At 44.0% G+C, this 11,951-nt stretch overlaps 2 protein-coding genes and 1 long non-coding RNA gene across 3 annotated transcripts in view; 1 reads left to right on the top strand and 2 right to left on the bottom strand.

The window, feature by feature from the left end:
- LOC133492799 (uncharacterized) overlaps nt 1–6,796 on the top strand; it is a 39,675-nt gene extending 32,879 nt beyond the window's left edge. Inside the window, exons 12-14 of the long non-coding RNA XR_009792746.1 lie at nt 1,364–1,454; nt 1,929–2,099; nt 6,707–6,796. This is a non-coding gene — a long non-coding RNA (uncharacterized LOC133492799). The remainder of the gene's footprint in view (nt 1–1,363; nt 1,455–1,928; nt 2,100–6,706) is intronic.
- Nucleotides 1,370–4,421, bottom strand: LOC133492797 (solute carrier family 22 member 13-like). The gene is made up of 9 exons (XM_061805507.1): nt 4,044–4,421; nt 3,837–3,940; nt 3,613–3,767; nt 3,317–3,488; nt 3,106–3,226; nt 2,248–2,342; nt 1,952–2,166; nt 1,652–1,760; nt 1,370–1,573 (listed from the first exon to the last, which is right to left on the bottom strand). Exons 1-9 carry the CDS (start codon nt 4,419–4,421, stop codon nt 1,375–1,377), a joined length of 1,548 nt encoding a protein of 515 aa, XP_061661491.1. The 3' UTR covers nt 1,370–1,374.
- Nucleotides 5,365–11,944, bottom strand: LOC133492787 (solute carrier family 22 member 13-like). The gene is made up of 10 exons (XM_061805492.1): nt 11,567–11,944; nt 11,352–11,455; nt 10,943–11,097; nt 10,450–10,621; nt 9,635–9,755; nt 9,385–9,479; nt 9,098–9,312; nt 8,901–9,009; nt 6,721–6,915; nt 5,365–6,645 (listed from the first exon to the last, which is right to left on the bottom strand). The coding sequence occupies exons 1-10, from the start codon at nt 11,942–11,944 to the stop codon at nt 6,609–6,611; spliced, it is 1,581 nt and encodes a 526-aa protein (XP_061661476.1). The 3' UTR covers nt 5,365–6,608.
- Between the last annotated feature and the right edge of the window lie 7 nt (nt 11,945–11,951).

The following is an 11,951-nucleotide window of genomic DNA, read 5'->3' as shown; positions in this document are numbered from 1 at the left end:
ATGGTGCGCGACTTTAAAAGTTTTGAAAAGTCAGCTCGAAAAGTATCCAAGTATCTTTGGGGGCGCCATTTACGTCGCGATGTCGAAGGGGGCGTGTCGTACCGTTGAGAAGTTATATGGAGTACGCCAAAGATATATTTTTTACTTATTTTCCCGGGTGTGTACACGGAACGGGGTGTTGTGGAAAGTGATGCGCGGCCGAAAGTCTGCCCTTTAACTTGTGTCTCGATGTCCATATTGGAAATAAACAGCGAGCGGCGCGTCTGAATCCAGAAGCGTGACGTTGACAAATGGCCGCAATTGGTCATTTTTCACCGGCGAGCCTGCCAGTCCACGCCGCGTTTTAACCCGCGCTCACAAGTCTCCAAAATGACCTTGGCACGCCGCGGAAATCCGAGTCATCCTTCTTGCCGCGGAGGAGCGGCCGAAAAGAATCTTCAACGGCAATAAGAAAACGCTCGCACCTTTGGAAACTGGCGGGGGAACCTAATCGATCATAAACCGCGCTATGTGTGTCTGGTTGAAGTCGGCCAATCAATCTTAACCCGCGTGGAGGGGTGGGGGGGGCGAGAATTGTGTAATTTCCTCCACAGGATCGACTCGGTGATAAATGATGTGGACCCCCCGACCCACCAAATAATCGGTTTTGCAATTGAACTCTATTAAATGTACATAGGACAACAATTTAAGGGCCACTACATCGCTAGGCTAGCTTGAAATTTTGCTGCCATCTACTGGTCAAATGTTTCAAATGCAGCCGAGAAAAAGTTTTTATAACAAGGTTTAAAAGGGGTTAACAAAAATCAACAAAATGACCTTTAAATTTGCATTTAAATATGTTTTACCAATATATGCCTCAGTTTTATAAAGTAATAATTCATCAAAATAATTTCAAATATTTGCGCAATGGAAATGTAAGATTTTGATGTATTTACGCCAAAGTTTAGGTTGTGCACAATAAATAAAATAATAAATAAAAATGTGCTGTTTTAGTTGAAGTCTCCTCTGTGACAGCTGTCACGTGACAGAAAAAGCAAACTTCCATCCTCACAAAAACAAAGTCGACAAGCAAGAAGTCACCTGAATGCCACAATTTATTGCAATATTTTTATTGATATTGTAAAATGTTTTTAAAGTAATAGGGACAAAAAATGTTGACATACAATGTACAAAACCCAAGATGTCACATTGGGGGAAACAATGTACCATTATGATATTTTAGAAATAATAAGGTTTTTAGATAAAAAGTCAGAATAAAATTGTACACAATAATAATCATCATAGCTTGGATTTATGTAGCTGTGTTTATGCCTGATTTTTCTCCCAACAAAATTCATCATCTGTTCCACTCTTATTCTCGTAGGAAGCGTCAACTCACTGCGGCTCGGCGTGTTCTTGAAGTTCGGCGTTGAGGGTCTCGGGGAGCAGCAGACAGAGGCCCACGGCACTCGCAGGTACAAGTCCGTACACCAGCATGGGGGCGTCGTCGTGGTAGACCCCCAGGAGCCTTATCAGGGGTGCCAGGATGCCGCCCAGGCGAGCGCACGTGGAGTTCAGGCCCACGCCACTCTGCCTGGCAACCCACGGAAGGCCGATAGATTTCTTTTTGTCACACGGCTCACGCCGCCGGAGGTCCCGTACCGGACCTTACCTGAGCGTGGTGGGGTACAGCTCTGCTGTGTAAACGTACACGATGGTGTAGGAGGCGGTGGATGCAAATTTGCCAAGCACGGCGATGACCGTCGCAACGGCCGGAAACTCTGAAATGGGAAAAGTCGCACAATTTGAAACTTCGTGTCTGAGATTTATGAGATACAAGTTACGGGGAAAACAAAGTGTTAAATGATTAAAAAAAAAAAAAAAGTAATTTTACAGACTATGTTGTGACAATATGACTTGTTACTGGTAATTTGATTCATATTTTCAAGGTATTCCGAAGAAAAAAAATGACCTTTGGGCACGGCGATGACGGCGAGGCAGGAGGCCCCTCCGAACATTAACAAGACGGCCTCACTCCGCCGCCTGCCGAAACGCCCGATGAGCGGCAGAGAACTCAGACGGGCGGGAACCTCCACCAGGCCGAAGATGAACTGTGTCAGGTAGATGTTCAGTCCGAAGTTGGCCACGTTCAGGCTCAGGCCGTAGTACACGACGCTGATCCCAAACCTGTCATACACGTCAAAGAATAGACATTATTTTCTTGATTATCTGGAATTCGTAGCGCGCCTTTCGGGAATATATCCTCACCAGACGTAGCCCATGATGAGCGCCCGTTTTCTCAGATATGATATTCTGAAGATGTCCAACATGCTCCCTCGATTGGGCGGCACATCCCCGTCCATCTAGACACGCGCATAGCGTTTGGATATTATATTCTCGGCATTGTGTTTATGAAAACTGCACTTTTCAATTCATTCCTTGTATCTTACTTCATTTTGGTTGAATGTTGTGGTGTTCTCTGCTGCCATCTAGTGGCAGTGTAACCAAGGGTCACTCAATTAAAAATATAAGGAAAGTAATCAACTTAACTAGTGACCTGGTGAGAATGGTGACATCAATGTTTATACATACGCTGGTGCCGGTGGTTTGAATGTGGGTTTCAATGTCGGCACTTGTGACTTTTACACGCCGGCGTGTGCATATACCAAATGGTATTTCCTTTACAAATGTACTGGTTGAGGCTTATAACCAGGTGCACTCTGTAGACCGGCCGGGAATTACGGTATACATTTTTACTAAGTATGGGCGAGTGCCGATACTTTGTATTCTATTAGCTGCTTGTGAAAGCTGCCGATACGAGCCACCAATATGTAAAAGTAGAAAATATGATACTGTACAAATCCTCCTGCTATCGTGCGGCAATTTGGCACATCGGTGAATCATGTGCATGAGAAAGAAAAAATCAATTTTAACTATAAAATGGATGACTGGTGTTAGCACTCTGCATCCGTGTGTAGGTAAGATTGAGCGGTCGTTGAACGCCCTTATTTTTGTATACCAGCAATTACATATTTTCCCGTCTGTGATCCTAACTGGGCCACGCCCGGTGTGTGTCCAAATGTGCGAAAACAATATGAGGAAGTTGAGGTTCGTCTTGTAGTTGACCTTTTCCGGCAGATCTCGGGACACCTCCCTCCCGTTGACTTTTGCCGCTCTGCGCATCTCCTTCGCGGCCTCCTCCTTCCTGCCCTGAGTGAGGAGCCACCGAGCCGATTCTGGGAGAATCCTGGCAAAATGTCCGGCATGTCAATTAGCGTTACTAATGTCGCACTCAAATGTTACGAATGAGTATCTTATCACGTGATAGTATCCTGACCAGTAAAGTACGGGCAGGACAAGAAGAAGAGGGCTGTAGAGGACCAGTTGGAGGACCCTCCAGTTGCGGATCAAATAGGCGAGACCGGACAACAGCATGAGACCGACGGCGTAAAAACTCTGGCTGACGATGGTGCAGAAGGCAAACTTGGACGACTCACACCACTCGCCACCTTCGAAAAACAAGACTTCTTAAAAAGTAACTCTACTCTTCAGTTTTTGGCGTTGCGATGAAATGGTGCGCTGAAGAAAAAAAAAAAAAAAAGAGTTCTGGTTTTCTGGCCAACCGCCGCTCACCTATGACAAAGGCGTTGGTGAGGATTCCTGCCACGGACGCTCCGCACAGGAACTTAAGAGCGACGTAAACGTAGACGGTGGGAGAGAACGCAACGCTGACCCCAGACAAGAGAAGAAGAAAAATGGCCAGCAACACCACAAAGCGGCGACCAAACCTTTTAAAAAAAAAGAAAAAAAAAAAAAAGGTAGTCTGTAGATATTTGATTACTGTACTGTAAGCGTACCTGTCAGCCATGGAACCTGACACGACGGCGCCAATCAGAAGTCCAGCCATGTAAATAGACTGAGACACCTCAGTTATTGTTTTTCCGTCGCACACCAGATGAAACTGTTGGAGAAACAAAGGATAAAAATGAATTATTTGCTGATGAGCGCAAATGGTAATGAGTGAATGGAGTTGACAGTTGCCATGGCAACTCTCGCCCTCTCACATCTGTCACAATGCTGGATGACCCAGTTGGCACCTCAAACTCGGATCCATTGACGCAGCCCGTGGTTGAGTTCAGCCCGTACAGCTCGATGGTCTCCAGGTCGGAGTCCACCGGCGCGTACATGACGCAGCTCTGGTAGCTTCCATCTGGGCTGACGGGGACGGTGAGCTCCTTTTGCCTCTCCCGGGTCAGGTTGGCGTCCGCTCGCTCCAGGATCCAGTCGGTGTTGCAGTAGTTTGGGAAGTCGAGGCCCGTGAAGACCTGACCGATCATATCGAAGGCGATGAAGATGCTGGGGACGCACAAGGCCGCCACCAAGCGCTTCTGGAACAAGCCGAACTCGCCGATCTCCTTGAGGATGTCCGCGAAGGTGCTCATTGTGAAGCCCTCGCCGGACTGCAGAATGCTGCAGTGTCGAGCTGTTTTCATTTGCACAATAATAATTGAACTGACATCTCTGGGTGTTCAACTCAGGTTTGATTCGAAGAAATTTTCAGAAATATATTTTAAATTGTAGTATTTGTAAGTTAGTCTTGTTTTTAAATTATTAATAACGTAATTCAAGGTAAGTTTGTTCAATATATATGTACACAACCTTTGCTCAAAAAGTGATTTTTACACATATATCTTCTATCCACCACCAGTAGGTTAACTAAGACTAACAGGGAGGGGTGTCAAACTCAATTTTTGTCGCGGGCCACGTTGTAGTTACGCCGTTATGAATGTGAAACCATAAATATCTTTAATCACCTCATCATATTTAGATACGACATTTCGGAAGTAGTTTTGGAATCAGAAACGGTAATGGGCTTTTTCTACCTTTGTTCATCTTTGGCAGCAAAAAAACAAAAAAATGCTTATAAAATCTCGTTATCATTTATGATATATAACAATTTGACATTTTCAGATTTTCACACAAATCACGGAAGTTGACATAAATGATTTGCATTCACGAGCCACATTAAATCATGTGGCGGGCCGGATCTGGCCCCCCGGGCCTTGAGTTTGACACATGTGCTTTGCGGTCTTCTTTTTTTTTAACTAAATAAATAAAATAGGGGAAAGTTTGGAACGTTTTTTTTAAAAATGAGGTGTTGAATTTGTTTTTAAAAGTGGTCAAATTTTATTTAAGTATTTATTTATTTGCTAAGGTCCGAGGACCAGCGACCGAATGAGGGCGGGGCCGAAGCTGCCGCTGACCCCGGTGTTTGTGTTTGTGAGCCGGGTCTTGTTGCATATGCTCATGTCTTCCTCTCCAATGATAATTGACCTTGTTAAGAAACTACTCGGGCAAACCGCGACAACGAGGTAAGAACGCTCGTGTACGTCGTTATGGTAAATACTTCGAGGAGGCTTGACTTGGAATGTTTTCACGTCTTTATAGGAACATTTTAGGGTCTGGTTTATTCTCACCGTATTGGGTTTTACAAGCTAGTTTTATCAACATGACTCATTAGCTAGCAGGTCGCGTCACACTGTAAAAATAACATTTTGTGCTCAGCAATGAAAATTCAACTTAATTTTTAGAATGAATTTTTAAAATATAAACCATGATGTCAAAGTGAATATTGACAATAGAAAAACTTAACTTGTACACCCTCGGAAGGTCAGATTCTTGGGAGAATTTCACGGCGCCATTTCCTGTTGCCCTTTTTTGTATTTATTTAACTAAATCCTTATTTATCTACGTAAACCGGTTCAGAACTGGTTCTCAGTTGCAATGTCAACCTTAGTGCAGAGAGCTGAGTTAAAGCAAAAAAAAAAAAGACACAGACTGTAGAATCTGAATTATTAAAATTATGTATTGACATTATACATGACATATAACATGCAGGAGTGAAAGATTCACAACAGGCTGAAAACAGGTGCAGCCCTTGTGCACACAAAACTTGAAGGATGGTGTTTAATCCAGTTCTTTGAATTTGTGTATGATCACATTGCAGATGCAGGAGTATTGCTTGAAAGTGTCTCTGGATCTTCACCCCGCTCGGTAGATAGATACGTTTTCATAAATAAGAAGATATATAAAGATTTTCTCGGTTGTTTAATTTCACATGCGACGGGTGGGGAGAGACCCGATTATTTTCAAAGAAGTGATTCAAGAGTTAATACTAACAGGAGTGCAAGTATAAAATACATAAATACAATATATGTTCAGTGCTGTAAACATAAAGTGGCCAAAATATCGTGCCCACAAAGCTGCTATGATGTGCTCCCAAATATAATCATTTGCGGCCATGACAGTTTATAGGTATAAATGTACAAAATACATATTGATCATGATTATATCATTCTTAGACAGGTGAGTTGGCAAATCTAGTGTGCTTTCTCTCTAGAATTGTAAGTTAAATTAAGCCTCTCTGGACCAAATAAAATTTTTCATTTTTTCATGTCTGTGGCTCTGTTTATATCCACACATTTCTCTTTAAAAAAAAAAAAAAAGTTTTAAAATAATTACAAAATCAGGAGTGTAACAAAATGTGTTGAATTTTTTTTTTTTTTTGCCAAGACGGCAGAGCAATCGCCTGTAATTGTCCATGTCAGCCACAATGCTGTCTTTTTGCTTCATTTTTGTCCAACCTCTATGTAGCCACTGTCAGTCCTAGATTAAAAAAAAATGTTAAAAAATATTCCATTGTTGTGCCACTGTTGCTTTTTGTAAGGTTCGCCAACTCACCTCGGCTGGGCGTGTTCCTGAAGTTCGACGTTGAGGGTCTCGGGGAGCAGCAGGCAGAAGCCCACGGCACTGGCAGGTACGAGCCCGTACACCAGCATGGGCATGGCTTCGTGGTAAAGGCCCAGGAGCCTTATCAGGGGGGACAGGATGCCGCCCAGGCGAGCGCACATGGAGTTCAGACCGATGCCGCTCTGCCTGGCAACATAAAGAAAGCAAACGACACGCTAATGGCATGTAAAAATGTATATATTTCTGGAAACAGCACTCGGTAAAGCTGAAACAATTGACCCCTCCGTGGATATTGCGCAATCCGCGTCACTGACCAATCAGAGGCCAGAGATCTGCCATTTTCTCAGACAACATTGCATGGTCCAGTATAGGTTTAGTTAGCGTTTTATCGCGTATTTGGGTTATTTAACAAAACATATGGTTAAGAGGTGTAGTCACGGACTTTGTAATAGTGACGACAGGTATCCTGAAAGGCTAGTTGGTGGAGTTCGATTCGTACCCTTTCCAAAACCGAAGACCCAGTACGAAAAATGCCTTCGATGGATCAAACTTTGTGGAAGACCGCATCATCAACTAAATCCATCTAATATCAACCGGAACACATATGTTTGCACGAAGGTATGCCCTATATTTGATTTTCAATACATGTCTCGTACAAATGAATTCCAAGTTCTTCGCTGGCATAACACTGCTGCGTGTGAACGATTGACACACTTATTCTTTGTTGAGCGATATTTAGCGATGATCGGACTGCACAAACGTATCGATTTCTTGCTGGCTCGCGGCCGAACCTTAACCGGACTGTGTTTGCACGAAGATATGCCCTAAATTTGATTTTTAATACGCGTCTCGTATAAATGAATGAGACGTTCTCCGCTAGCATAACATTGCTACGTGTGAATGATTGAATGAAATCAGAAGCATGGCGTCTGTCTCAGTTCAGAATGTATTGTATTGTATTTGCCATTTTTACTGTTTGTCTTACGTCAGCGCACGTGGCGTGACGTCACTTCAGGGGGCGTGGTTAAGTGCCCTGTACGGAGGGGTCAATTAATTGAAACGCTAACATAAATCAATTAATACAAAAGTCAAAGCAAAATCTCTTTTGAAGATTTGCAGAGAACATTTTGTCACATGAACATCAAAACATATAGAAATGGGTTGGCGCCATTATGGGAGCCCAGAAGGAAATTGCCCCCCTCCTTCCAAAATGTCCAAAGTCAATAGTTTCACATTCAAAGGTCCCATTCCATCAATCAAAAAAGAAGTATGTCCTTTTATAGGGTTTGCAACATAATTTAGGTTTAAAAATGCCCAGGATGTCCTTTTTCAAGCTTTTCTATTTTTTGGCCAGACTTCTCAATAATATCCATCCATCCCTTTACTTAGCCGCTTATCCTCACAAGGGTCGCGGGGAGTTCTGTACCCTATCCCAGCTGTCAACGGGCAGGAGGCGGGGCACACCCTGAACTGGTCGCCAGCCAATCTCAGGGCACATAGAGACAAACATTCCCACTCACAATCACACCTAGGGACAATTTTAGAGTGTCCAAATAATGTTTGCATGTTTTTGAGTTAGGGGAGGAAACCGGAGTGCCCGGAGAAATCCCACGCAAATACTGGGAGAGAACATGCAAACTCCACACAGGCAGGGGCCAGGATCAAACCCGGGACCTCAGAACTGTGAGGCCAACGTTTTACCAGCTGATCCACCTTGCTGCCAGGTACCCTTGCATCAATTTAAAAAATGATGTCTTTTTATTGGTTTTGCAACATAATTTATGTTTAAAAATGCCCAGAATGTCCTTTTTCAAGCTTTTCTATTTTTTTTGGCCAGACTTCTCAATCCGTAAATTATCTTTGCTTTAATTTTTGCTTTTTGCACAATATTTTAGTTGCTCTTGCTCTCTCCCCCGGTATAAATGTTGAATGTGTTCGTATTATTTCAACCGTGTGTTCAAAGACCTTTTAAAAATGTTTGTGCTGTAAATATGATAAAAAAAAAAAAACATGCCTAGGATTTACACAATCTAGTTTCTAGTTTCTGGATTTCATTTGTTGACCAGGTGGTCTGGGGGAAAAAAATGATGGGGGCGGGGACTACTGCAATAGATTCAACAAATACGCCATAGGTCCAGCCCAATTTAAACCTCGGAGGTTACCTACCTTACCTTAGTGTGGTGGGGTACAGTTCTCCTGTGTAAACATACACGATGCTGATGGAGGCAGCGGATGCAAATTTCCCAAGTATGCTTATGACCGTCACGACGACGGGAAGATCTGAAATAACAATTTGGGGGGGGGAAGTCTCGTACTCTAAGAGTAAAATCTGATATGTACAGGATAAGATTAGATGTTGGCGCGTTACCTTTGGGCACGACGATGACTGCGAGGCAGGCGGCCCCTCCGAACATTAGCAGCGCGGCCTCACTCCGTCGCCTCCCAAAGCGCTCGATGAGCGCCAAAGAAATCAAACGGGCGGGGACCTCCACCAGGCCAAAGATGAACTGCGTCAGGTAGATGTTCAGTCCGAAGTTGCCCACGTTCAGGCTCAGGCCGTAGTACATGATGCTGATCCCGAACCTGTCGTATACGTCGAAGAATTTATGATCTGGAACGTGAAGCACGGCGGTCTGTGTGGTGATAAATCCTCACCAGACGTAGCCCATGATGAGCGTTCGTTTTCTCAGATATGATATTCTGAAGATGTCCAACGCGCCCCCTCGATTGGGCGTCACATCCACGTTCATCTAGGCACACGCATATCAATTGGATATTCAGGCGACTGAAATGTTTCCATCAATCCACAAGAAATGCAAGCCCTCGTGCGTCAACAGGAGCAAAATATTTACTTTCGTATGAATTTGAGGTATAGATAAAAGTTGAGTTTTGTGCTGTAGTTAACCTTGTCAAGCAGATCTGGCGACACGTCCCTCCCGTTGACTTTTGCTGCCCTGCACACCTCCTTCACGGCCTCCTCCTTCCTGCCCTGAGTGATGAGCCACCGGGCCGATTCTGGGAGAATCCTGCCGGGTTCAAACCGATATTATTCTCTCACTCAGAAGTTTTAAATGAGTGCTTAAAGGTCAAGTGTCATGAAATGCATGATTTTTAGTATGTTATTAATGAAAAAATGGCCAAAAACTTTTTCAACACAAGACATGATTTTTGACGTATATGGCTTTTTGTAACTCCCGCCACGTAAAATCCTCTCGACGGATTTGTTTTCGAGAAGAAGCAGGAAGTGATGTACAAGGGCAGTAGCTGCTGGAAGGTAGCTCATCGTTCCTTCGTGTTAGCCAAAATGCCGGCTCGTTGTATTGCTGGGTAATCGGCCGGGATGGCTCGTACATACTGGTCTAGGAGTCTGTTGTTAGTCAGAAGTGATCCGCATATCATCTAAATATGGCTTGAAATGAAACTTCACACGATTGTGAGATGTTCTCTTCTTCTCGAAAACAGCTTCCGTGTCCCATAGCCGGCGGCACAGCGTGTTTTCAACAGCGAATGTAACGGTGTGACGGAATGAACAGCCAATATGGCGACCACTTGAGACTTCCGCAACTTTGCGCATGGACGACGCGCTCTCCGCTCATATTTATTTTTTGGCATCGACATTGAAGTGGATAATATTATATGTATTTTTCATTACAATATCTATTTTAGAATGTTTATAGGCATGACACCTGACCTTTAAGTGTCATGTGATGGTGTACTGACCAGTAAAGTACGGGCAGGACAAGAACAAGAGGGCTGTAGAGGGCCAGTTGGAGGACCCTCCAGTCGCGGATCAAATAGGCAAGACCGGACAGCAGCATGAGACCGATGGCGTAAAAACTTTGACTGATGATGGTGCAGAAGGCAAACTTGGACGACTCGCACCACTCGCCACCTTCGGTGAAACGAAAAACAACCCTGCAAATTATGTTTTGGGGTATTGCAAGGAAATTTTGACAAAAGATGTTACCTCAATGAAGCAAATATTGGCACTGAAAAAGTACACAATTTATTTTTTTTTTCCTTCATTTTATTTTTCATCTGTTTTGAGATGTCATATTTTTTAACTTTTGTAATTGACCCTTGTCTCATACCCAAAGTGAAATGAAATAAGGAAGTATATTTTGAACTTTTGTGATACAATGTGTATAATTAGAGTGCCAATACTTGTTTCAGAATCCAATTTTTGTTCAGTGGCAATTTTCTGGCCACTCACCAATTACGGAAATGTTGGTGACGATTCCTGCCATGGACACGCCGCACATAAAGTTGAGAGCAATGTAAACGTAGACGTTGGGGGAGAATGCGGCACTGACGCCGAATAAGAAAAGGAGTAGTATGGCGAGTAAGACTACAAAGCGGCGACCAAACCTAAAAAAAAAAACAAAAAAAAAACACAATAATCACAGTTAATTGAGCTGAACATTACCAAAAAGGGACCGGAGATTGAGAACCACAACCTACATTTTCACTAGTTGGTCACAGTGGACCGCTATGACTGTATATGGTTTCAAAGTTAGAAGCGGTCCGCTGAGGGTAATCATAACCAAAATGTTTGACACGTGGGCTGTCAATATTTAACTACTGTACTTCTGTACATGTTAGCGCTTGTCGTGCAAGCGTACCTGTCAGCCATGAAACCCGACACGACGGCGCCAATCAGAAGTCCAGTCATGTAAATAGACTGAGACAACTCGGTCAGTGTTCTCCTGTCACAAAGCAGATTAAACTGTTGGAGAAACAGAGTCAAAATAAATACATAATTTGCTAACGAGCGTGTGATGACCAAAACGGGTAATTGTAGATCACTGTTACCGTTGGCAACCGTCCCCCTGCTCACCTCTGAAATAATGCTGGATGCCCCAATTGGCACTTCTAACTCGGACCCATTGACGCAGCCCGTGGTTGAGTTCAGCCCGTACAGCTCGATGGTCTCCAGGTCGGAGTCCACCGGCGTGTACATGAGGCAGCTCTGGAAGCTTCCATCTGGCCTCACGGGGATAGTGAGCTCCTTTTGCCTCTCCCTGGTCAGGTTGGCGTCCGATCGCTGCAGGATCCAGTCAGTGTTGCAGTAGTTGGGGAAGTCCAGCGCCGTGAAGACCTGACTGATGACGTCGAAGGCGATGAAGATGTTGGGGACGGACACGGCTGCCACCAGGCGCTTTTGAAACAAGCCGAACTCGCCGATCTCCTTGAGGATGTCCGCGAAGGTGCTCATGGTGAAG

The sequence above is a fragment of the Syngnathoides biaculeatus genome, chromosome 19, assembly GCF_019802595.1.
Source record: "Syngnathoides biaculeatus isolate LvHL_M chromosome 19, ASM1980259v1, whole genome shotgun sequence".
Taxonomy (NCBI): Eukaryota; Metazoa; Chordata; class Actinopteri; order Syngnathiformes; family Syngnathidae; genus Syngnathoides; species Syngnathoides biaculeatus.
The sequence above is the reverse complement of the archived record's forward strand: the minus strand, read 5'-3'. Positions and strand labels throughout refer to the sequence as shown.

Bases quoted from the DNA above. Each gene is read 5' to 3' on its own strand.
- LOC133492787 (XM_061805492.1), bottom strand. From the start codon at position 11,944: ATGAGCACCTTCGCGGACATCCTCAAGGAGATCGGCGAGTTCGGCTTG. The intron at 11,098-11,351 runs GTACGCTTGCAC...TTTTTTTTTTAG, and splicing joins TCGGGTTTCATGGCTGACAG to GTTTGGTCGCCGCTTTGTAG. The intron at 6,916-8,900 runs GTAAGGTAGGTA...TTATGTTGCCAG, and splicing joins CTGTACCCCACCACACTAAG to GCAGAGCGGCATCGGTCTGA.
- LOC133492797 (XM_061805507.1), bottom strand. From the start codon at position 4,421: ATGAGCACCTTCGCGGACATCCTCAAGGAGATCGGCGAGTTCGGCTTG. The intron at 2,167-2,247 runs GTGAGGATATAT...CGTGTATGACAG, and splicing joins CTCATCATGGGCTACGTCTG to GTTTGGGATCAGCGTCGTGT. The intron at 1,574-1,651 runs GTAAGGTCCGGT...GTGGGTTGCCAG, and splicing joins CTGTACCCCACCACGCTCAG to GCAGAGTGGCGTGGGCCTGA.